We start from the raw sequence: 25532 nt of genomic DNA, 5'->3' as shown, positions 1-25532 counted from the left end.
TTAAAAGTTGTTACAGGAGCATAAATGCTAAGAATTGGTAGGTGGTTGGTTGGTAGGTAGAAAATATCTGGTACACATAAGAACCTTCAGGGGCCTGAAATATATCTGTAAGCTGACCCTAGCACTGCTGACATTAGCAAACAATCAATCAACAATCAAAATACTTTAATAATCCCTAAGAAAAGTATGTAAAGATATCCACATGATTGAAAAGAAAGCTATTAAAACAGGCGAACACTCTTAAGTACAAAGTAAAGGACAAAGAAATAAGTAAGAAAAAAATTAAAGTAAAGAGAACAAACAGGAGCAACTGAAACAGGCTGCATGCTGGTTGATGCATGCTCACTGAGTTTCAAATAATCTGATATTGTGTGCATGGATTGTTCTGGTTGGCTACCCGTTTCAGTGACATGTAGAGTGCTTCTCAATTATTGGAGTGACTAACAGTTTCAAATGGTGTTTAAATTACCTACGTAATATTTGTGTAGGCAGTGTTTAATGTTGCCTATTTAATTAAACTCACTTTGATCTCTTCTGAGTGTTTTCCTATATCCAGGCTACTCCACTAGTCTTGTTCTTTTTCTCCTGTTTAAACAAATAGTAAATGAGTCCCTTGGAGGATTCCTAATTACTAATATAGATTTTTTTTCTTTTCTTTTTTCTTTTGTTGAACATTTTATTTCATTTGGTACAAACTGTCTGGTTCTGTCCCTTTCAGGTTCATTTGCCAACACTCTACCAACTTACCAGAGATCAGAGGTCATGCTCTTCATTATGGGAAAGATCCCTGTTCCTGGAATTCACCTTACTTTGCCCTCCTCGGACTCTGGGTAAGTTGACTCAAACAGTATTCACCTGTATGTTGGTAAACTTAAGGGCACAGTCTTTATTTGCTGTTTGTAATTCCAGGCCTGAGGGTACCAGGATGATTCAGGTTATGTTACTCAAGTCCTTGGTCCAGGTAAGTTATCATTTCTCAATGATTTAATTTTTAAGAAACTTGTGGATCTTCATGAATTTATAAAGACTGACACGAAATGCGTATTCCTATCAAACCGCATGATTGTAAAATCAGTGGCCTTGTTAGGCTTTATGGGCAAGTTCTTGATCTTTGCTAATGAAAGTCTCAGAAGTGTCACTTAAACTAAGATAGTTTGCGACACTGTCGCAGCATAAGAGTCTCTCAAGTTATTGCTAACTTGGGAAATTATAACCACACTGCAGTTACCTTGATGTTCCAGTGCATGTTCAGTTTTGTAAACTATGTGTGGGATTTGATCATCCCCCTCGTAGGTAACTGCAGGTTTCCAGACTACCAACATGCTGACAGCGCTGCCCAGCTCTTTCTTGGAGCCCCTGCTGTCCTTCTCTCTAACCGAGGATCCAGAAGTCCGTCTGTTGGTGCTGCAAATCCTCCTCAGTCTCATTGACAGGCATGAAAACAGGCCCAAGTTTGCCAATATGAGGTGTGTGATTGTTTTTGCAGGAAGATTGAAGGGCTGAAGTGTTTTTATACTTCCCTTATAAACCCATACTTCAGTTACAGTTTGTGTCTCTTTGGTCTTCTTTCTGTGTAGCAGCATCTCGGACATCTCTGTGCTGAAGCTCAAAGTTGACAAGTGCTCCAGGCAGGACAATTTATTCATGAAGAAGGTAATTTTTTAAATTTATTTAGTTGACAACCTGTTCCGCCTGCTGAACAACATCCCTGTGAATTATGTAAATTCACATAAACATTAAATATTTATTTTAAAATAATTTTGACAATAAATCTTTACACCAATGTATCTGCACTAGACATTTCGAGTTCCATTTACCCTGCGCTTCATCCATTCACAGCATGCCCAGCAGCTATATCGCCACATCTACCTGGGCTGCAAGGAGGAGAGCAGTGGCCGGGAGCACTACGAGACCCTCTTTGCCCTGTTAGGTCTTCTCAGTGTAGAGCTGGCCAATGAAGAGGTGGTGGTGGACCTGATTCGCCTCGCACTTGCCTTGCAGGTATAAATGTAGAGTTTTAAGTAGCCTGTTTATTCCCCGAGCTGCATTTATCTACTACATTTGAACTACAAGATGAAAAATATCCTAATCGCAGCTTAGAAAGCGTCAGTTTCACATGTATCATTTCACAAATGACACTGACCATCAGCTGTAACACTGGGACAGTGTCATAGCTGATGGTTTAAAATCAAAAACAAATAAAACGACCAAACATTACAAGATGAGAACAAATCCTTCTGAGGTAGGGTGTTTCACAGTGCGGTGTCTCTGTTTCCTTTCCAGGATCTGGCTCTGTCCACCGACGAGGCTCTGCCTGTTTATAACCGCTGTGCTGTTCATGCCCTTGTCGCCGCCTACCTCAACCTCATTTGCCAGCTCACCACCGTCCCAGCCTTCTGCCAGCACATTCACGAGGTGTGTGTCTGAGCCTCTTTGCGTGTCTGTGTTTTAATGCTACTGTAACTGTTTGTTTATCCCCTGACTCTCTGCCTTTTAGGTAATTGAGGTGAGACAGAAAGAGAGTCCTTACCTTTTGCCCGAGGCCGTCTTTGTTGACAGTCCAAAGTATGTACCAGCTGCAACCCACAAGTGTTTAATTTGATATTCAGATACACAGTAATAATTTTAAATTCCTGCTTTTGAATGCAGTTTATTTTTCTTCCTAGATTGCATTCTTCACTGGACAAAGTAGAAGGAAGTGTTTTGTTCCTCCAGTCAAAGATCACAGAGAGCCTTGGAGGAAGTGGTTATAATACAGAGAGACTCGCCACACCTTATGTCCCTCAGTATACTGGTAAGGAGTCTAAAACTAGTCGTTCGGATGCAAAGGTCTTAATTTCTCTGGGGGTTTTTTTTGTTTATATTTCCTCTTTTTTTCATGTCACTGTGCCAGCAGCAGCTGAGATTGTGAGCATTTTGTTTTCAGGTCGATGATGAATTATCTTTCCATTTGTTCATCCCTTCTATTCTTGAGAAAATTGCTTTAAAATTTGGTTGTCAAAGTTATCCGCTTGGAGTTGAAGATGGACCCAATACATTCTGGTGGTTCCTGAGGATCACTGTGACCTCACAAAAAGAGGTTTTTAGCCATAACTCATGAATTCATATAACAATTATTAGAAACATTCACAAAGATGTCTTGTAGGAAAAGTGACATTTTTTATTCTAAAGGTCAGCCTTACTATAATATAATACTCTTCTATTATTTAAGAAAAGGGGAGATTGTTACCATATTTCATATTTGGTCAGATGGTCTGAGTTGGTGCCATCAATCCTTTGTACCCACCTTGAAGCTGTATTAACACTGTGCAGAGTATGGACAGCATGACTCAGGCGGTTTGCAGAGGCATATGAACATGTGGTGAAAAAAGTTATTGAAAAAACTCAATAAATTTTCTGCACTCTGCTTCCAGATGAGGACCGTCTGTCCAAGAGAAAGAGCATCGGTGAGACCATCTCACTTCAGGTGGAGGTTGAGTCCCGAAATAGCCCAGAGAAGGAAGAGGTGAAAAAAAAGACTTCACAACCTTGTACCCTGTACCCTCAAATGTACCCTGTACAAAGATATTTAACATAGATTCTTGTTCTGGTCTGCAGAGGACTCCAGCAGAGGAGATCACATTTGAAACCCTGAAAAATGCCATTGGTAAATCCACTCTCTTCATTTGCAAAGCCCTTTTTATTAGTTTACAATGATGGATTGATGTTCTAAATGTTGACGTAATTTACCAAAGCATGACAGCAGGGAACAAATACAAACTACTTTTGTATAAAGTGTCCGTGAACTTTGTCTTGATGTTTTCACTTTGAGGCACACGCTACATTATATTGCTTTTTGTCTCCCTCTAGTGGACAGTGTGGGTATGGAGGAGCAGGAGAGGGAGCGGAGGAGACAAGTGGTGGAGAAGTTCCAGAAGGCCCCCTTTGAGGAGATAGCTGCCCACTGTGGTGCCAGGGTATAGACCCCCTACCCTGTTGAAAAATAAAAAAAAAACTGCTTATGTGTGTGTGTGTGTGTGTGTGTGTGGGGTGTTTTTTAGTTTTTTTTTTAAAAGAAGGTCTTAAATGTATTGTTTTTGATGTCTTCTGTCCCTTATAGGCCACACAACTGCAGAGCAAACTAAATCAAATCTTTGAGATCACAATCAGGTAAGGGACAGAGCTTTGGGATGGGAGTAGTCAATAATAATATGGATGGCAGTCATTCTGACTAACAGGAGAATACCTGCATTTTTATGTTTTGGAACTAACAGCTTTATTTTCTTCCTCTTTCTGTTCAGACCCCCTCCCAGCCCATCTGGAACCATTTCATCAGGTTACGGCCAAAGCCAGAGTCGATCTGTACCCATTTACGAGATGAAGTTTCCTGACCTATGTGTTTACTAAACCACAAAGTCTTCAGCAACGTAAGCGTACAGTAGAGCCTTCAAGGACAGAGAAAAGATTTGAAAGGGCAACCGATCCTCACTGTAAAATCGTCTTGACCGTGGAATCAAACAGCCACAGTGCACGTGGGACAAACTCAGCTGTAACTAAAGAACACCTCTTAGCTGTCTGAGATTTTATTTTAGCCTCTGATTGCAACAAAAACAAGCTCACCAGTGTCTATATTGAGCAGGAAAACAAACGTATTTCACTCACTTCTACTGCATCAGTTACTCATCCCTAGAGACTGGTTAGGGACCCCTGGCAGCCAGCGGCCTATTGGGAATGATATGCAATCCCCGATCAGTTGGCGAGTGGTTGCTGGAAATTGATGGCACTTGCCTGGTGAAATTGGTTGCAAAGTTCACCTTCAAATAAAAGTTGTGCCTAATTGCTGAAGCCAACATGTCTCAAAAGGTGCAGCTTTTACTTTGAAGACAATTTCATAGCTGCTCAGTAAGTAGTTGGCGAGTGTTTGCAGATAAGCTGGTGTCTTCTGTGCAAACTAAAGACAACCTCCTGCATCTGCCACCAACTACTTGCTGGCAGTTTGCTGGCATATTCATGTCTCCAGGTGGTCTCAAGATGGTCTCCAGGTGGTCTCCAACCAGTCTCTAGGCCTGTGTGACTGGGGACTGGGATGTCTGTAGAAACTCCACTGGTTGGATTTTCAAATTAGAAATTGTCAAGAACTGTGAGGGGAAAACTTGACCGACTGGATGTTATTTATTGTCTTGAGAATGAGTTGAGTAGTCGCATGCCTGCGACTGGAAACTTTTTGATAGCACTATTATTCTTGTGCATTTTTTTAAACTTGTTTGTCCCTTCCAGGGTGCCATACTACCTTTGATCACAAAATTAGATTGCTAGACTGCTTATTAATATTATTATTATTTTTTATTTTTTTTAATTGTTTTGATGACCAGAAAGAGTGTTTGTGGAAACTGAAACATTTTAATTTACTTGATTGTATTTGTGTGTATGTCTGATTGTTGTATAGACATAAAGGTAATTATCCTCATCTCCCATGCCACTTAGCTGCTGAGCATCCATCTTTTAGGCTTTATTGTAGCTTGGTTTTGCCTTCTTAGTGTTACCCAGAAGTGCTTTTTCGCCTCTTTCTGTTTCTTTTACCTAAATATTAATCTATTTAGTTAAAACACATTGCACCAGTCATGACCACACTAAAGGATTTACAGCAATGTTTACCAGATCAAATGCTAAAAAAACATTTATTTTTCTCCCCTTTCCATATAAATGTGTACATACAGAGGAATATATAAATCTTTAAGCTGATGTACAGCATAAGGATGTTAATGTGCGTGTGTATATATACTGTATATTCTAATTTTAGACTGCCTCTGCACTGGTTGTGTTCATAGATAAAAGAGAAATCCACTTAGTATTCAGATAGACAATGTTAAAATCTCTAATAAGTAACCAGCAGCACGTGAAATCCTAACATCTGAGCAGCCCACAGGAGAAATTTGCATCATCTCAAGGCCAGTATGTCACAGCGATTAATAAAGGGTTACCGAGGCAATGCTGGAAAAAGATCATTTTCAGCTTTACTCAAACAGGTTTCATTACCATAACCCTGACCTGCATTGTTTCCATTTACATTCTCAGTCCTGCTGGAATGAGTTTGCACTATGATTTTTTTACTATACCGCAGCTTTTTCAGCTGCATGTCTCAGCAAGATTCAAAAACATCTAAAAGCCCAGTGTGTGCACAAACACACACACAGGTATAACAACAAGTATGATGGCAATAATTTGTCAAGAGTCTGGCTAACACGGTCCAACTGTAGGTAGCAGATCATGTTTGTGCGTTTCTAAATTGTGCCTGCTGTTGTTGTGGTGCTGTGATGGTTCAGTTTTGTGACATTTTTAAGAGACCACCCCTCACTCTCTCTCCCTCTGTGCTGCTTCTGTGAGTGAACCGCACCCGTTCCAGCCGTTTTGCAACCATCTTGTTCAGAACAGAAGACGGTGTCTAGTTCATCCCTGTCATGAGCATTTCCACTGGCTCTTCTTTTGTTTTTTCTGTTTTTGAATGTCATGTCCTGTGTATATCCGTGTCAGCACATGCCAGTGTATGTGATCGTCTGTTCACGTTTACCCCTTTTTGATCAGTGCGCGAGTGAGCGTATTTATGTGTCTGTGCTAACGCTCGTACAGGTGTGTGCGTGTCTGTGTCATCATTACCGAAGACCAAGCTCTCCAGACGTAGTTTACAGTTCTGTCCAGTGACTCTTTCCACCACGTTAATGCAGAAAAAGCTACTTAAGAGCCGTGTGCAGCTGTCTAAACCTTCCAGTTACACCTTGTAAAATTGTGTTTTCAGCATCTTGAACTTGGCAGTGAAGACCTGTAAATCTATCAGTCCGCGTGTCGTCATTGCATCACGTAATGTAATATTAACTGACGGTAATCCAAACTTACTTTTTGTCATTACATGTCTGGTTAATAGCTCTGTTTTACAATTTAGTGCTGTAGGTCAAATCTGTTCTGTGAACTTTGCACTTTAAAAACTGGAATACCTAGTGAGAAAGGCAGCTTTTACATGGAGAAAATGCCTTATGCGTGTCATACCTGACTTTGCATGCTAGTGGATGTTACCGTGTTGTAGAATAAATTTATCTCTAACCATGAAAAGTCTGTCTTCGTTTTAATTTGCCTGCTAATGGAAACTCTCTGAGACGAAGAAGGGGATCATCGTTTGGTAAAAACCACGTCGACTCATTAAATCCGGCACCACTGTTCGGTAGTCGCAGTGTTCAAAGTAATGTTTAATTCAATTACCTCCTGTTGAGGTCATCTGAGTACGTGATCCATCTCCCAGCACATGAGTAGCACATTTTTCCTATAGTGTAGCATTTTCAAGGATCTGAACTCACAACCTCAAATTCACGTCACACTATTATGTATTCTGAGCCTGGTGTCACAGTCGGCTATGAAATTAAACAATCTGAGAATTAAGAATTAATTAAGCAGCTGAAGCTCAGAGTAGTGCTGATTTTCTGTGGTTATGCTTCAGGTCCAGTGGGTGGCAGTCTAAGTCTGGCTGCATTTTCATTAAACTTATGCACAATCATTCATGGACTCTGTAAGTCCTAAAAAAATAAGAAATTATTTATCTCATTCTATTATAATGGTTTAATGAAAATGGTATGAAGGATTTCATGCATCCATACTGGTGACAGTGGAGCTGAATGAGTCTGGTAGAGAAGGTGCTCCACTGCTGTCCAGTAAAAGATACTCAAATCATTACCTCTGAATAAAGGATACTCCACCATACCCACAAGTTTAAAAGAAACTCAAACTCACCTTGTTGTTAAAAACGTTTAAATCCTTTTTCTTGTATTTTATCAGTCTTAATATTCAGAATTTTGTCCATTCCCCTTCCCCTAAATCCTCAGATTTGTCTAAAGACACAGTCCTGGGTAAAAGTATTGAGTCACCCCTCGTGTCTTCATAGTTTATTTGTTTGTTTGTTTGTTTGTTTTTAAGTGACCTTGTGCAACATTTCTCCAGGCGTTCAGATCTTATTTATTTATTATGTTTTCCTTGTTAGATTGGGTTCCAGTTAGTTCAATGCATTAAAAATGCCCTATAACGCAGTTTGACAGACATAACAACTCACACTTGATGAGAGCTCACAACTTGTCAGCTCTCATCAAGGTTTTGCTTAATAAATGACCTTAGGCAAAAGATTCCATGTATTATTTGCCACAAACAGGATCTTTAATATTATTTTTTATTTACATAAAGACATGACTTTTTAAAAACTGTCTCAATAATTTATTTCCTTACAGTCACCTTTGACCTCGCTGTGACGGTCACTGTTCAGCTTGATTCTTCATAAAGTTAAGATGAGTATGCTCTCAGAATGCTTTGGATTCGAGGCCAAGAAGTTGAAGGCAGTCAGTGGGTGCGTCGGTGAAAGACATTCAATAACATGCTAAAAGATAGCAACGAGTTTGTGTAATTTAAAATTAAGACATGTGGTTACTAACATGCAATGGCTATTTGACTCTCTGAGCTATCCGCCTCCCCTGCTGAATCTTCCATTTATCCCATTATTCTCTTCACATCTTTAAAATGTTCCTGAAGAACTTGGCCAGCTGCCCCTGAGGTTTCTCCTCCCACGGCTTCATAAAGCCGCCGTTACGTTTGGATGCAGGTGGGCTGCCCCATCTGAAGTGACTCATCTTATAGGTCCTATCTTTCCTCTCCTGCAAGCTCAAGGGGCTTTGTGATTTGGAGCTGTCCCTGGCCCTCAGCAATCCCTGATTTTCATTACTTCCTCCATCAATGTCCCCCTCCGCTTCATCTTCGCTACTGCTCAGCTGTCTGCGAGCCTGAAAGGGAAAACGGCCCTCAGAGGAGCTTCCTCCTTCCAGAGAAGAGGCAAAGACTTTAACAGGTCGGCGTTTACGGCCCGAGGGCTTCCCCCAGCGGAAGTGCTCCATTGAATAGGAGCGTCTCTCGTCACTGCGGGCCTTAAGCTTTGGCTCTCGCATCTTAAGTCCTGCTGGTTTGCCCCAGCGGAAGTGCTCCATTCTGTAGGAGCGCCGCTCGTCGCTGCGGGCTTTCAGATCTGACTCGGATATTTTGTCATGGGAAGCCAGTGTGGCTAGAATAACTCTGAGTAAGAGGTCATCATCATAATCATCACCACCACCATCACCAGCATCAGCATCACTGTCAACTTTCAGGGCCAATGCACTGAGCTCTGGGATTTCAGTCTGGATCACAGACATGCAGAGGTGAACACAGTCCTGTGTGGAAGAAATGGCAAAGATAATGTCATACAGAGCAGGAAGACTTGAAGTTCCCTGACAGCTGCTGGTGAAGTCATAAGACTTGGCATGATAGGAAAAAATCCCCAAAACCAACAACAAACAAACAAACATCCCCTTTATTGCTTATGGGTGTTAAAAATTACAGATGGCTTTTCTAGGTTTTAAATTTAGTGTTGCATTGATAAAATAACTGCAGCTTGTTCTGTATCCAAACACACCCACTTAAGGCTACTATCACATGGACAACTCAAGAAACAAGAAATTACATTTAAGGACTGTGTTGACTCATCTTTTCAGCTTTCACATCAACTTATTTGTCAAAGAATGAAATTGTTCACTATCACCACAGATCTCCTGGCTTTGCTGGGGGAAAAGGAAGTAATGTTATATGCTCTGAATTTTAAGTTTCCATTTTCTAAGTACTTCTAAGTACTCATCACCTTGACACTAACAAAAAAAAAGATTAGTGGAAGCGATAATTTTGATTAAAATGTAAGGTTTACTTACATTTAATTTGACCAGATTCCATTAAATATGTTTTACATTGCGCTTACGGATGAGATGAAAATGTGCAACATAGGGCTCCGATAAGTTTTCTTGGCCAGTGATGACGATCTAAAAGAAGTGGCAGGGCTGTTCGACCTACCAGTATCCTCGCCTTGTTGCTCAGGTCCTTGCAGATGGAGTTGTCCCAGCATACTGACTCAAACCCGGGGATGCACACAAATGCCATCACCGCCACCAACAACCAGCACTGGCACACCATCTTCAGCCCGGTGCACAGGACACCAACTCGACTGGGGTGGAGCTGCAGAAGTGAAGCCACAGTGGGGAAAGCTTTGAGTCTCAGCAGACAAAAATATTCATTAGTCATCTTGAAATGTTATTTTGTGAAGAAATACAGTAGGTGTCTCTTAATAATTGCGCTTGCGTAACACTTTCCGCCCGTCCTTATGTAACGTGATGTGTTTGAACACTACCTTCGAAATAGCCAGAGAGCCGAGCTTTTGTAGCTGGTGTGTCATGAACTTAAACACGTGAACTTAAACAACTATGTTCTCTTTTTGGTGTTTGTTTATCAGGAGCACATGTATTTTATTTTGAAGGTGTCAAACATGTGGCAGTATTTTTATTTTTATTTTTCAAAGGATGAACCTTCAGCACCGAGGACTGTGTCAAAATGATCAGCAGGACTGATGAGGTTCAAAACAGAGGAGGGACAGGGCAGGGTCTTCTGTTCCCTTGATGGGTTAATTTCATGTGAGATTTAGACTGAAAATATATGAAGATAATAGATTTGAAGATTTTTTTTTAAATGATGATTTAATTTACCTACACCTAAGGCCCTGTATGAAAAAGTAATTGCTCCTAATCTTACTAACTGGTGGAACACCCTTGGCAGCAAGCGAAGCATGAACTAGCAACGAGCCTTTCACGTCACTGTGGAGGAATTTTGGTCCACTCTTCTTTGCAGAATTGTTTTAAATCAGACACATTAGAGGGTTTGCCTGAACAGTCTTTTTAAAGTCATGCCAAAGCATCTTAGTCTGATTTAAGTCCAGGCGCCGACTAGGCCACCCCCAAACCCTTCCTTTAGGTTTTTTTCAGAGGTGGACTTGCTTGTGTGTTAAACTCAAGTGTGGTTGGGCTTCAAGACATGAACTGATGGCCTGACATTCACCTTCAGGATTTTATGTTCGGGAAGCAGAATTCATGGTTCTATCAATTTTCCAGATCCCGAAGCAGCAAAAACCATCACGCTACCACCACCATGTTTGTCTGTTGATATGATTTTCTTTTTATTTAATGTTGTGTTAGTTTTACATTGCACATAACGGGACTCTAACCTTCCAAAAAAAAAAAAAAGTCTTTTCAGTCCACAAAATATTTTCCCAGAATTCTTTGGGATCACAATGCATTTTTATATTAATGTGGGTTATATTTGTCCAATATTAAAAAAAATATGTGATGTTGTGAAAGTGTGACAAATATGCAAAAACAAAAAACTGAATGAAAACAAAATCAGGCAGGGGGGCAAATACTTTTTCACAGCACTGTTCTCTGTGTGCAGAGAGCAACCAGCTGGGATCCTGATGTCACTGTCTACCGCTGCAAGGCTGTGTTATTCTACTGCCAATAAATTTAAGCTTCCTTTTTTGAAAACGCAAGGAGCTATGAAGCAACTTTTGTCTTTCAGCAGCAGGACTGCAATGTTTTTTTTCAGTCTTGACTAATTGAAGACAGATGTAGCTACTTTGACATCACCCAATGGGTTGTGGAGTTCTGCTTTGAAGCTTTCAGATGAACATTTTTTCTGTCATCATCTTAGTTTTGAAATCGGACGCAATAAATAAAAGTGGATTTGACCAAACTGCATGCTAAGACATTAGGGAGCTGTTTGTCTTTCTTTCTTTCTCTCAGACTATAACTAGGTTGGGAGAATAGAGAGAACAGTATTGCTGCTTGTGTTCAGGGACAGCCAAAGGAACTGTTAATAATTCTGATAAAGGACTTCCTTTCAGACATAAATTTCTAGCAGGGATTTCAAAATAGACCCTAAAATACTTTCATTTTCTGAGCTCAGAGTTGTTTTCTTGCCTGGAAACCAAGCAGGAAAAAATGAATCTAATTGTCTCAATAAAACTTAACAGAAATACACAACAATAAGTACATTTTGAAGTGTGCTACTTAATTGAATATGAACAATTTGGTTATTGAAGTCATGAGGATGAATATCCTCTCATGCTTCTTATTGCGTTTTCTCTTTTCTATACTCTCCTATTTCCAATCAGTCTCGAGGACAGCTTTCTTATTATAAAAAGGTAATATCTATAATATGAAACCGAAGTGCAGTATATAAACCCCATGTTCACTGCTTTTGGTTAAATCCGACACACTGCCAGTCATCTGATGCTTCACAGATGTTGAGAAAAATCCTGTCTCACTTGTCAAACTTTTCCCTGGGCGTGTTAACCGTTTAAAGATGTAAACAATCTTTTTTCTTTTCTTTGCCGGGGTATTGGATTTTTCTCACTTCCTCCTTCACTATTCTAAAGAGTGAGTCCTCGGTGAGCCATTGTCTTTGCGAGTCTGGCAGAGACTCGTCTTCCTACTGAATGACTCACAGCTGAGCTGTGCTCTCCACAGACAGACTCCGATAAAAGAGGCATGAGCGCTGCAATCAAAATAAATGCAAAATTGTACGTGTGAAATGATTTCTACTGTTTTGTAAGTTAGATCACCTTTTGTTTACATTAAAGGAAAGCTGAATTCATCATAACTGTGTATCCTTTGCTGCAAGCACATCATATAAAATAGTAGAAATTCCCAAATCCATGAATAAGGGAGTTTAGCAAATAAGTTAATTTGAGCTCATCCAACAAGTCACGCCAAACAAGCAAGTTTAAAAAAACAAATCATATAAATATATTTGTTACCTTTTTCAGATGCTTTCTCTCCTCTTGCTTTTGTCACTCCTTTTGTCCACAGATCCTCCAGACTGGTGACTCTAAACTGTGGTCCCTCTCCTCCTCTCCTGCTTTCTCTCTGCTCTTTGAGAAATGCTCAGTAGGAGAGGGTCTGCTGTTGCTTCCTTAAGGGAGGAAAGCTCTTTTTATAGACATGTGAAGTAAAGCGTCTCAAGGCCTCGGGGTGTGATTGAGGTAAAGGGTCTCCTGCTCCTTCTCTTGATGGGGAGGAGTCGTGCATTCGTGGAGTTTTGCGTATGGTATGTTTAAACGCTTCCCACACACTTTTTAATCAATAGCGAGGCTGGCTTCATCAGCCGGGTGATGAGGCTGTGGTTAACTGGTTAACTTCCCCCCCCCTCTTTGTAATCCTCCTCTGATTGCGACACAGTCTTGAAACCCTATAAGTACCCTGCATTTCTTGAAAGCATGTTTACGTTATCGTATACTGATTAAAAAGAAACACAACTGCTGTTCATTAGCGGACCCATGTCCACGCTTTAAATCCCTCAAAGGTCAGCTCTAATCACTGACATCATTATCCTCTGAGCAACAGTGAAGGGTGCCAATCGATTTGACTGATTGGATCGTTTCTCTGTGGTTCTCGTTTTGACAAGGTGTGCATGTATCCCTGCGTGAAAACTTCATTATAAGGACCTGACTCACTGTTTGGACGTCATGAGTGGACCTCAAGTGCGGATGATACACACAAATAAAGAAATAAACACACGTGGTGCTTTTAAAACGGAAATATTGTGCAGCTGAAGCTTTAGTGCCAGTGCCAAACACATTCTGCCGCTCGTTTGCTGCAGGGTTAGGTGCACAAGGACAAGTCACACAGAACAGCACAAGTGGAGAACAAGCACCCATTGTAAGAGATATAGAACACTTTCCTTTCATAAACCGGCCTATCTCCAGCTATTTGTTATCATTTTATAGCTGAAAGGACACAGTGAGTGAAAAATGAGACAGAAGATGCTCATATGATTTTTAAAAAAGGTCTATTATATTGAATTACAGATGCATGTGGGTCAGGTTGCTGTGCTCAAAGTCAGAGATATGTTCCTGAATTGACCGTATTGAGGATACCTCCTCTGACTGCCATTATACAAAGCAAGAGTAGAAAAAAATGCACATATCGTGACCTAATTATGTCTTTGGCTATTCTTAATATAAGCATCCACAGTCTGCCCCCTTCAACTACTCATCAATAAGCAACAGTCTTTTCTGACTACCTGCAAACATGTGAACTATTACTTTATGATACAGTTAAAACAGAAAAATCAGCCCAAATGACCTTAAAATGATACGTTATTGTCTTATGTTGACTACCTAGTAAGTAAGTTTTGCCACCTTTTCATTGGAGGTTCATCAGATATACCTGTTCACCTTCTCATTGACACAAATATCTAATGAGCGATGCACATACAAAGATGTGTTGTGTTACGTGTCATGCATTCATGTCAGACACCACCAGTCTGAACTGATTCCGGGCAGGATGGATCCATGTGTTCATGTTGTTTACACCGATTTGTGACCAAAACTTTCAAATGTTGCAGCAGAAGCTGAGACTCATGACACCAGAAAACATTTTTCCTATTTTCTATTGTTCAGTTTTAGTGAGCACGTGTGAGTTGTAGCCTTAATTCCCGCTGTTAGCTAACAGGAGAGGAGAGGTATGGCCATTCTCCTCTTACCTCTGGCATCATTTTCACCCAAAGAACCACAGCTCGCTGGATATTTTCTCTTTTTTGGCCATTCTCTGTAAACCCTAGCAGCCTGCCCATCACCAAAAACCATGCCACATTCAAAGTCACTTAAATCCCCTTTTATGCAGATTCTTAGTTTGCTTAGTTTGAACTTCAGTAGCTCGTCTTGATCATCTCTGCATGCATAAATGCAAAGATTTGCTGCCATGTGACTGGTAGATTAGATATATGCATGAACAAACTGCTAATAACGTGGTTGGTAAACGTATATACCAACTAAACCCAAAATTGTGAGACTGCTTGTGAAGAAATTTTAGCATCTGTTTTGAATTTAATCTTTTTTTTTCACGGAGAATAGTTCATTCTCTCCCTGCCCCTCACTTTCTGAAAATCATCCAAAGAGCTTCGTGTCATGTCAGGAATTCCTGGCTTTCTCTGTTGTTACATGTTAAATAGGGCTGAAGTGACTGTGTAGAAAAGTCATTCAGAGTCAGCGCTTCTTGGTCTGCTTTGTTTTTCTCATATTGCCAGTAAAGCTTTGAAGCTTCTAATGATGCAGTTGATCCGGTGGAGTTTTCCAACTCTGGAGAAGCAAAACACCCCCAGACATGAATCTTCCCACCTCGGTGCTTCACTGTGGGTTTGATACACTGTGGTGTCATTATTTCTCCTGCTCATCTCCTTTACATACTATTTTCTGATACTCCCACTAATCTCCTAATGGATTGATCAGCAAATAGCTAAATTTTCCATCCTTTACTGTGAAATACGAGGACACACTGACACTGAAACTGCAGCCTTCTTGTGAAAGAACCTCTGCTGATTGCAGTCTTGCTTTCTTTATTTAGAAAATTTTGTAGCTTCAGTCTCTAGGACCACAGTGTATTGATCTTCCCTTTGGGTCCGCCTGGACGTGCTTTGACCACAGCTTATCCCGTTTTCACAAAGTGTTTTAGCGAGCCATGCACTGCCACACTTGGAAAATAGAAAATTTGATCAGTAACAAATAGAAAAACAAAGAAATTATTACAGTAATCATATTAAAGCTTTGGGTGAATTGTGAATTAAGCATAAAATTAAAAATGCTGATTATTTAACCACTTATACAAGAATCAATCTTTAAAATATCTTAGCCCCCTCAGATAAACCTTTAAATACTCTAATATTGCATTAATACGCCTAAATGTAAAATCAATATCTCTACTTTATATACAGCATTTTCACACAAAATATTACCTCTGTTTTTAGGTAATGATGCTTAGTTTCTATGAATATCACCAATACACACCAAAGGCTGAAAGGCTACTAGTTACTTAGATGAATGTGTTTCCTGGCAGCCCTTTAGTTACATCACAAATCCCGGTCATCACTGTCGGCAGGAAGAGAAAAAGATAAAACCTTCCAGATCACAACTCTCCTGAACCGCCTAAGGCTCGGATAATCATCAGTGATAAGGAAGTATAACTCTTTGGTTATATTTAGGGGTATGATGTTTGTAGCTTGAAGGCGAGACAGGAAGTGGCATTCTGAAGTGGGAGCTATTCTCTCCTCTCTCCGCAGTTTTAACCTGCTTAACCTCCATGTGGCCCTGCTCTGCAGGTGGTGTTTGTTCTGGACAGCGCCTGCTTGTGAATTTGAGTCATTACTGGATGCGAATGCTAAAACAAAAAGGACATGCTTGCTAAGCCTCCTCTTCAGTGGAGAAATAAAGGTTATAACAAACAGAGATGATGCATTCCTACAGCACTTAGGAGTGTAATTCAGCTCCCCGCTGATGTTGATTGCTTCCACTATTTAATAACACTGCAACCCCAAGGCAGGTCTGTGCAGGATGTGAATCACCACCAAATAATAACTCTGTCTAAACACCTACCATTTAAGTATTATCATCTCATTAATCCGTTTTAGGTTTTAGAAGTGTTACAGATGATGGTGGAGAAGAAACATGACTTGTTCCTTCATTAAACTGTACAGCTTCACAGTGAATGAGTGTTCATAACCAGCATATATGAGTGATGTCATGCACATTATTTAAAGTGTCCACACACTAATTCAGTATATGTGTAGTATTTCAGCTATTTTTAGGAATGTACTCTAGTCAGTCTCCCACTCATGATATAGCATCAGCAGCATCTGTCTCCTCCTGTGGCCCCTGCTTATTGCCGTTGGGTTTCTAATGGCTAGTGGGCATTAGTTACATGGATCTGATTTTTACCATTGAGTTGGTTTCTAAGCACCTGTCCTTTGCAATGTAGGATCATTTTATTGCAATGAGAATAGTTATTGCTTTAGTGGATTCCTAAATATAATTACAGTCATCGTGAGTACTATAAGGATATAGGTTTATTATTTTGACAGAAAACCTGACCCTGTTTGTAAGATACGGTACTGCATCTTAAACTACCCATCATTTCTTTGTATTTTTGCAAGGAAAATGGGAGGCTGGTGTGAAAGTTTAGGCTTCATTTTTGGATCAAGGCTTTCTGTTTAGACAAATTCTAGCCACTTCAGTAATGATGAGGTCCAGATTCTGAGGAGGCTACTCCACAATTTACTTCTTATTCTGTCTTCCACCTGCAGAGTTTCCTCTGTTATTTTAAGGACATGCTGCACACCATGTCATGGTCCGGTTGAGTGGCTGTGTGTTTCCTCCAGGCTCTGGTCTCTGCCCTTGAGTGGAGCCTCTTCAGCCTTTTCATTGCCTACACCTGCTACTAATCTCCGTGGTTGGGAGATTACAGGGACGTAATTTCCAGGGAGGTTAGGGGGGTTATGACCATCCCCAATAATCAGACCCAACCAATATAACCCCCCCAATAAAATTAGGAATTATCTTGCATAATTAGGCTGTTGATTTTCTTTACTCATTTCAGGTATTAACAGCAAAATAGTTGCCTGTTTAATAATCTGGGAATTTACCCGGATTTATTTATTTAGACAGAGATCTTGACCCCCCCAATGTTCAGCACAAAGTTGCGCCGATGGCTGTATATAAGACCAGTGCTCTTCGCCAGATTGTCTGCTAACCTTCGTTAGTCCCGGTGGCTAACTAATGTCTAATCTAGTGTCTAGTCAAGTCTTGTATTAGGGCTGTTCGACATAACGATATATATCCAGTGTTGGGAAGGTTACTTTTAAAATGTATTCCATTACAGAATACAGAATACATGCCCCAAAATGTATTCTGTAACGTATTCCGTTACGTTACTCAATGACAGTAACGTATTCTGAATACTTTGGATTACTTAATATATTATCATGCTTTTTACAACTACGTGAATGTACTATTGCTGTGTGATTTATTACTATTACTGAAGGTCCGCGACTCCGAACTGTAGTAAAGGGACCTCTGGCTAATACGGCAGGGTCCCTGTCAGCTTGTAGCCGAAAAATAGCTTTACTTTGTTGTGTGGGTCAACTTTTCTTGCGAGAGACAGAGAGAGGCGTTGAAAGACTGCTCCAACGGAACTTATTGTTTTCGGAGGAAAACACGAACACGGTGTACAGTCGAGTTTTAACACTGGGATTTCCAGGCTTCTACCGTTCTACCTTTAAAAGCCGGAGAGCAGTCAAATGCTGGAAGTGGAAGCTAAATTGGCTAGTCATTCATATGTATATTAGGTCGTTACCTAGGAATTCTGGAGGGAGGGGAGTGGGGGTGAGTGATTGAGGGGGTGGGGGAGTGGAGTGTTTCAGTTTGCCATCTTAGGGAGAAATCAACACATGTCCTTTGTATGTCCTTTGTTGCTGACATTTATTGATGAAAACAGTACAAAAAACCAACCATTTGTACACATATTTACAAATAATGATAAAAAGTGAGTGAGTACATTTCAACATTTTCAGCAATCACTCACAATCCTGGCACTGCCACGGTATCTGTCGTCTGCATTTACCACATGTGTACCTGTAGCAGTGAACACATCGCACAGTGGCCTGATTTTTTTTGCATCTGTGTTTGACCTGACACGTGGCCCTTTTTCCAGGGCTCGGTGTGGAGGGTTGTGTCCGAAGCAACTGATCTTTTCTTGCCTTCTTCGCAGCTACATGAGAGCGAGCCAACTCCCTTGCAAGCTCCACCAGGAACTCCACCCGTCTTTCCTTCGTCCCGGTGCATGCTTGATACAGCACATGTGCATTCAGTGCTGCCATGTCAATCATGTTATAAAACACGGTGACTGGCCAGCGCCGTGTTCCTTTGCGGACAGTGTACTCCCGAACCATCTGGTCCATCACATCCACGCCACACTTTGTTTTGTTGTAAAGGGTGACAGTGTTTGGCTTCCTTTTGGTAGTGTTATCAGTCTGAACCACGCTGTGCATGCTGCTAAGAATATAGACTGTCTTCTTACATTTGGCCGCATACGCCGTCAGCGTGGCAGCAGAGGTTGAAAACACCTAAGAAATAAGATAAATTGTTATTTCCATAGCCCTTTTACACACAATGAAACACATAAACATAGAACCACAAAAGACCTGCAACATACCTGAGTGGTGAATTCATTGCGATCTGTCTGTCTAGTGGATTGAGGAATTTCCCTGCGAATCTTGTTGACTGTGCCGAGGATGGTGGTTTTCCGTCCAAGAAGTTTTTGCGCAAGTGAAAGCGATGTGAAGAAATTGTCCGTGGTAACATTTCTGCCCTTGTCTAGGAATGGTTCCATCAGCCTCATTACTACATTTTCAGAAAGTCTCTCCCCAGTGGGACGATTGGGGTCCTTGCCAAGATATGGGAAGACATTGCAAATGTACTTGGATTTTAGGTCGCAGGCCACCCAAAACTTGATCCCAAACTTGTCCGGTTTACTTGCAATATACTGCAGGAAACAGCACCGAGTCTTTGATGGGAAAAGCTGTTCATCAACGGTGATATGTAGACCAGGGTTGTAGCACGTGATGCAGTTGGTGACAAATGATCCCCACACACTGGAAATTGCAGCGAACTTATCAGTCTTTGCTCGATCACTGCGGGTGGACTTGTCATCAAAGCGTAGGTGTTGCATGATGTCTTGGAAGCGGTTTCGTGCCATAGTTCCAATTATCTGTGGGTTTCCCAGGTTTGCTGACCAGCAGTCATTTACCGATGGAACCCTGTAAACCCCCCGCAAGATGACAATTGCAATAAATGCCATCATAGAGCACTGGGTGTGCCCCGCTAAGCGGGGTACTGTGACGGGGCACACCCAGTGCTCTATGATTGGTGCACAATCATCTCTATGATTGTGCACCAATCAGAGCACTGGGTGTTTTTTGTACTGGGTATATATATGACACAATCTCACTGCACTTAGCCTACCCCTTCATTGCCCTGAAGAATTCTGTGGTGTACGGACCTCCTCTCCAAGGAAAGAAAATGCAGAGAAGACTCACTACTCAGCAGGCGTTGGAAATGATCCTGACGGAAGTCGACCCTTGTGACTCGGATGGAGAAGACCTAGAAGTTCAGCCGGATTCGGACTCAGAGCTGTCTGATCAGTCTTCCGGTTAGTTTCATTTCATGTTATTTCCTTTTTCATTTCAAACAAGTAAGTGGATGTAGTTAGTAAGTTTGTTTGACCTTCCCATTGCTCACAATTTGAATTTGTTCACACTGCAGATGAGGAGACTGCTTCTCCACCGAAAAAGAGAGCTTGTTTGGGGACTGAGACAGCGAAAGATGGCACAGTGTGGCGTGAAGAACATGTGGGGACCCGTCTCCCTTTCACCCCAATAGAACTGTACACTGCAGATGGAGAGCCAATGGCTAAGGCCAGGAGAAGTATCTCGAGTCGCCTTCAGAGCTTCCTGTGTTTCATCACTCTTGACATGCTTCATAGCATTCAAGAATGGACTATTCAACATGCACAGCAAACGGAGCATATTCATTGGTTCATGGACCTCCCTGAACTAATGGCATTTATTGCAATTGTCATCTTGCGGGGGGTTTACAGGGTTCCATCGGTAAACGACTGCTGGTCAGCAAACCTGGGAAACCCACAGATAATTGGAACTATGGCACGAAACCGCTTCCAAGACATCATGCAACACCTACGCTTTGATGACAAGTCCACCCGCAGTGATCGAGCAAAGACTGATAAGTTCGCTGCAATTTCCAGTGTGTGGGGATCATTTGTCACCAACTGCATCACGTGCTACAACCCTGGTCTACATATCACCGTTGATGAACAGCTTTTCCCATCAAAGACTCGGTGCTGTTTCCTGCAGTATATTGCAAGTAAACCGGACAAGTTTGGGATCAAGTTTTGGGTGGCCTGCGACCTAAAATCCAAGTACATTTGCAATGTCTTCCCATATCTTGGCAAGGACCCCAATCGTCCCACTGGGGAGAGACTTTCTGAAAATGTAGTAATGAGGCTGATGGAACCATTCCTAGACAAGGGCAGAAATGTTACCACGGACAATTTCTTCACATCGCTTTCACTTGCGCAAAAACTTCTTGGACGGAAAACCACCATCCTCGGCACAGTCAACAAGATTCGCAGGGAAATTCCTCAATCCACTAGACAGACAGATCGCAATGAATTCACCACTCAGGTATGTTGCAGGTCTTTTGTGGTTCTATGTTTATGTGTTTCATTGTGTGTAAAAGGGCTATGGAAATAACAATTTATCTTATTTCTTAGGTGTTTTCAACCTCTGCTGCCACGCTGACGGCGTATGCGGCCAAATGTAAGAAGACAGTCTATATTCTTAGCAGCATGCACAGCGTGGTTCAGACTGATAACACTACCAAAAGGAAGCCAAACACTGTCACCCTTTACAACAAAACAAAGTGTGGCGTGGATGTGATGGACCAGATGGTTCGGGAGTACACTGTCCGCAAAGGAACACGGCGCTGGCCAGTCACCGTGTTTTATAACATGATTGACATGGCAGCACTGAATGCACATGTGCTGTATCAAGCATGCACCGGGACGAAGGAAAGACGGGTGGAGTTCCTGGTGGAGCTTGCAAGGGAGTTGGCTCGCTCTCATGTAGCTGCGAAGAAGGCAAGAAAAGATCAGTTGCTTCGGACACAACCCTCCACACCGAGCCCTGGAAAAAGGGCCACGTGTCAGGTCAAACACAGATGCAAAAAAAATCAGGCCACTGTGCGATGTGTTCACTGCTACAGGTACACATGTGGTAAATGCAGACGACAGATACCGTGGCAGTGCCAGGATTGTGAGTGATTGCTGAAAATGTTGAAATGTACTCACTCACTTTTTATCATTATTTGTAAATATGTGTACAAATGGTTGGTTTTTTGTACTGTTTTCATCAATAAATGTCAGCAACAAAGGACATACAAAGGACATGTGTTGATTTCTCCCTAAGATGGCAAACTGAAACACTCCACTCCCCCACCCCCTCAATCACTCACCCCCACTCCCCTCCCTCCAGAATTCCTAGGTAACGACCTAATATACATATGAATGACTCCAGCATTTGACTGACTGCTCTCCGGCTTTTAAAGGTAGAAACGCAAAATGATGACTCCGCGGGGGTCTAAGGTAGAAAACCAAAATGACTGCTCTCCGGGGGTCTAAGTTAATAGCTTACTTACAACTGGGCTCGTCAGGCACTCTTCTTGGCTGAAGTGGTTATTATTATATTTACATGCTTCCAGCTCCCGTTTTTCCTCAATGACATCTCGTACCTTTCCACTCCCCCTTTTCTCCCTCCTCGCGCTCACACACCCATAACGTGTATGGCAGTCCATTCTCCCTGCAACACGGACTACACTGCTACATTCTTTAGAGCTATGCTTGTAGCATTCTGCCTGTTAGCTTAGCACAACAACAACAACGAAAAGGCGCTCTCTCACCCAGGAAACACACAGTCGCAGAGAGAGAGAGCGAGCGTCGCCCTGTAACCATGGCAACCGTAACGCTGCCGCCTGGAACGACAGAACGTAGCTGTCAAACAAAACCCAAACAGTCCTGACCCGTGACAAAATGAAACAGGAAAGTACCGCAGTGTAATCCATTTATTTCAACAAAGTAACTGTATTCTGAATACCACCTTTTTAAACGGTAACTGTAACGGAATACAGTTACTCATATTTTGTATTTTAAATACGTAACGGCGGTACATGTATTCCGTTACTCCCCAACACTGTATATATCAGATGACGATATAAAAACATCTATCGTTTCATTTTACGCTATCATTTGTTTCGTGGTGTCGCAAAATAAACTGTTTAAGGCAATATTTTTTATCGTTTTGATGGTCACTGTAGTGGCTATATTAATTTCTTAAAGTTCTCTCTTTCTCTTATATTTAATATAACCACACTACAGACGGACAAGCGCCTGTTCTCATGCGTTGTCCGCTTGTTTATTTTCCACATAAACCTTTCACAATAAAGCTCAAGATCCTGTTGAGACTTTTCAAAATAAACTGAATCACGTGAAAGAATATGCAGAGTATTTACGGATGAGAAGCAAAAAAAGAGCTGTCAGGTGCTAAAAAATAAACCTTAGACTCAAACGTTAGAACAGGCTTCGGTGCCCCGGAGGCGTCCTCGTCAACCGACCAACCGGTGCGATGAGCCTGGCCACGTGGCGCGTGACTGCCCAGCACCAGCCCCGAAGACCAGAACTACGCAGCCTCAGGGAAACGAGGAGGGAGCGGTGTAGCGAGGGGACCACCGCTCCAGCTTCCTGCCCCCCTCCAAGGACGATGCACGGTGGTGGGCCGAGTTGGGAACCTCAAGGGACTCTACCTGAGCTGCTGTGTTGAGGACCAGCCATGCCAGGCCCTGGTGGACACGGGGTCTACCATTTCCCTGATACGACCTGGCATGCTCCCTGGAACATCCGGGCCACTGGTGAAGGGTTGGTTGCCCATAGACACCCAGCTGATGACAGTGACGGGGGAGAAAACTGTTATGTGGGGGAAGAAACCGTTGGGAATCCAAGTGAAGGATCTGGGGCTGGTGCACGACTTCTGGCTCGCCGACATTCAAGACCGGTGCATCATTGGCCTGGATCTGCTGAGCCGCTGGGGGGCCTGCGTCGACATCGCGAAGCTGGCTATCACTCTTGGCGCAGAGACTTTTGCCCTCCAGCGCGGCCAAAAGCAGGGAGCGGAGGGGACCAGACAAGACAGGCGTCGGGCAGCTGCCGCTCAGCTGGATGGCAGCCCGAGGTTCTGTGTGGACTATCGCCGTCTCAATGCAGTCACCAAGAAGGACTCGTACCCGCTTCCGCGGATCGACGAGGCCCTAGATTACGTTACCGGCTCCTGCTGGTTCAGCTCCCTCGACCTACGCAGTGGTTACTGGCAGGTGGAGCTAGCCCCCGAAGCAAGGCCTAAGACTGCATTCACCATTGGACAGGGCCTGTGGTAGTTCAGGGTCATGCCATTTGGGCTCTGCAATGCGCCAGCGACGTTTGAGAGGCTGATGGAGAGGGTGCTCGTGGATATCCCTCGTAGCCGCTGCGTTGTGTACCTGGATGACCTGTTGGTGCACGGCGGCGACTTCGACAGTGTACTGTCTCACCTGAGCGAGGTCTTGAGTGCCATCCAACGAGTTGGGCTGCGGCTCAACCCCGCGAAATGCCAGCTGTTGGTGAGAGAGACCCCGTTCTTGGGCCATGTGATCAGCGCTCGAGGTGTCGCCACTGACCCCGCAAAAGTGGCTGCAGTCCGGGACTGGCGGACTCCCTCGAATGTCCAAGAACTGCGGAGCTTCCTGGGCCTAGCCTCCTACTACCATCGGTTCATCAAGGGGTTCACGACGATGGCCAGCCCCCTCCACCGCCTGACTGACAAGGGACAGCTGTTTGGCTGGGGGGATGCCTGTGCTGGGGCTTTTGCACAGCTGAAGGAGGCCCTCACCAGAGTCCCAGGCCTGGCCTACCCCCACGCCCGGCAACCTTTCATTGTGGACACTGATGCTAGCAATGTAGGAGTCGGGGCGGTCCTTTCCCAGCAGGACGAGGCTGGAGAATGGGTGGTGCGTACTTCAGTCGTGCCTTGGGGCGAGCCGAGAGGAACTACTGCGTGACCCGGCGGGAGCTGCTGGCCGTAGTGCTAGCGGTGCGGCACTTCCAGCCATATCTGCACGACTGCCGGTTCCTCCTGCGCACTGACCATGCGTCTCTGACTTGGCTCCTGAACTTCAAACACCGAGAAGGGCAGGTGGCCCGCTGGCTGGAGGTCCTTCAGGGCTACGACTTCGAGATCCAGCATCGGGCAGGTCAACAGCATGGCAACGCTGATGCGCTCTCCAGACGGCCCTGCGTAGCCGTCGAGTGCCGCTACTGCCTGCGACAGGGGGAGCGGGCTCAGGAGGTGCTGGGGGTGGCTACTGCTCAGGCCACAGCTGGCGGAGGGGGGTGGCTCCCATTGACAACGCAGCAGCTGAAGCGGGAGCAGGAGGCCGACGCGACGTTGGTTCAGGTGGGGGCCTGGCTGAGGCGGCGCAACGCCCCGCCTGGACGGGGGTGTCGGGACAGGAGCCCGAGGTGAAGGCCTACTACTCCCAGCACAACAATCTTGAGACCCATGACGGCCTCCTGTACCGGAGATGGCGGGCTCCCGGTCAGGGCAGAGATCTCCTGCAGCTGTTGGTGCCTTGGTCGCTGCGGTCACAGGTGCTTGAGCTGGTCCACGACTCGGTGGGGGCAGGACACTATGGGAACGCCAAAACTCTCCGCCGCCTCAGGGGATGGTTCTACTGGCCTGGCTGTCGACGGGATGTGGAACTTCATGTGCACTGCTGTGACACCTGCACGGCACAGAAGGGCCCAACTCAACGCTCCACTGCCCCCCTTCAGCAGTACCTGGTGGGGGCCCCAATGGAAAGAGTGGGAGTGGACGTCCTAGGGCCTTTTCCCATCACAGAGTCAGGGAACCAGTATGTGTTGGTGGCTATGGACTATTTCACGAAGTGGCCAGAGGCCTATGCGGTGCCGGACCAGAGCGCAACGACGACGGCCGAGAAGCTGGTGGAGGAGATGTTCACCCGTTTTGGGGTCCCGGCTGAGTTCCACAGTGACCAGGGGTGTAACTTCGAATCAAAGGTCTTCGGGGAGATCTGCCGGCGGCTGGGGGTGGAGAAGACAAGAACCACACCGCTCCACCCTCAAAGCGATGGCTTGGTTGAGCGCTTCAACCGCACGCTGGCCACCCAG

The 25532-nt window shown here is 43.6% G+C and overlaps 3 protein-coding genes across 9 annotated transcripts in view; 2 read left to right on the top strand and 1 right to left on the bottom strand.

The window, feature by feature from the left end:
- The window catches only part of LOC309689225 (protein EFR3 homolog B), a 35082-nt gene extending 27999 nt beyond the window's left edge, over positions 1-7083 (top strand). For 6 of the 7 annotated variants that reach the window (XM_082505503.1, XM_082505501.1, XM_082505502.1 and 3 more), the window contains 13 exons: positions 719-830; positions 910-961; positions 1294-1466; positions 1578-1653; positions 1840-2001; positions 2284-2415; positions 2498-2565; positions 2667-2794; positions 3414-3505; positions 3598-3646; positions 3850-3956; positions 4100-4149; positions 4281-7083. In XM_082505503.1, the coding sequence (XP_082361629.1) occupies positions 719-830; positions 910-961; positions 1294-1466; positions 1578-1653; positions 1840-2001; positions 2284-2415; positions 2498-2565; positions 2667-2794; positions 3414-3505; positions 3598-3646; positions 3850-3956; positions 4100-4149; positions 4281-4386 (1307 nt within the window). In that variant the 3' untranslated portion in view covers positions 4387-7083. The remainder of the gene's footprint in view (positions 1-718; positions 831-909; positions 962-1293; positions 1467-1577; positions 1654-1839; positions 2002-2283; positions 2416-2497; positions 2566-2666; positions 2795-3413; positions 3506-3597; positions 3647-3849; positions 3957-4099; positions 4150-4280) is intronic. The other variant, XM_082505499.1, reaches the window with a different exon arrangement.
- A 1065-nt stretch (positions 7084-8148) lies between these two features.
- Positions 8149-14192, bottom strand: LOC309689226 (pro-opiomelanocortin-like). Its single transcript, XM_082505505.1, has 3 exons — positions 12671-14192; positions 9880-10041; positions 8149-9209 (listed from the first exon to the last, which is right to left on the bottom strand). Exons 2-3 carry the CDS (start codon positions 9997-9999, stop codon positions 8517-8519), a joined length of 813 nt encoding a protein of 270 aa, XP_082361631.1. The 5' UTR covers positions 10000-10041; positions 12671-14192; the 3' UTR covers positions 8149-8516.
- Positions 14193-19727: 5535 nt separating this feature from the next.
- Positions 19728-23743, top strand: LOC309689787 (uncharacterized protein; the record flags this gene model as incomplete). Its single annotated transcript, XM_082506451.1, has 4 exons — positions 19728-19892; positions 20006-20943; positions 21033-21064; positions 22972-23743. Exons 1-4 carry the CDS (start codon positions 19763-19765, stop codon positions 23741-23743), a joined length of 1872 nt encoding a protein of 623 aa, XP_082362577.1. The 5' UTR covers positions 19728-19762.
- Positions 23744-25532: the final 1789 nt, after the last annotated feature.

The sequence above is a fragment of the Aulonocara stuartgranti genome, assembly GCF_965226115.1.
Source record: "Aulonocara stuartgranti genome assembly, chromosome: 15".
Lineage (NCBI taxonomy): Eukaryota > Metazoa > Chordata > Actinopteri > Cichliformes > Cichlidae > Aulonocara > Aulonocara stuartgranti.
Note: the sequence above shows the minus strand (reverse complement) of the source record. Positions and strands in the feature narration are given on the sequence as shown.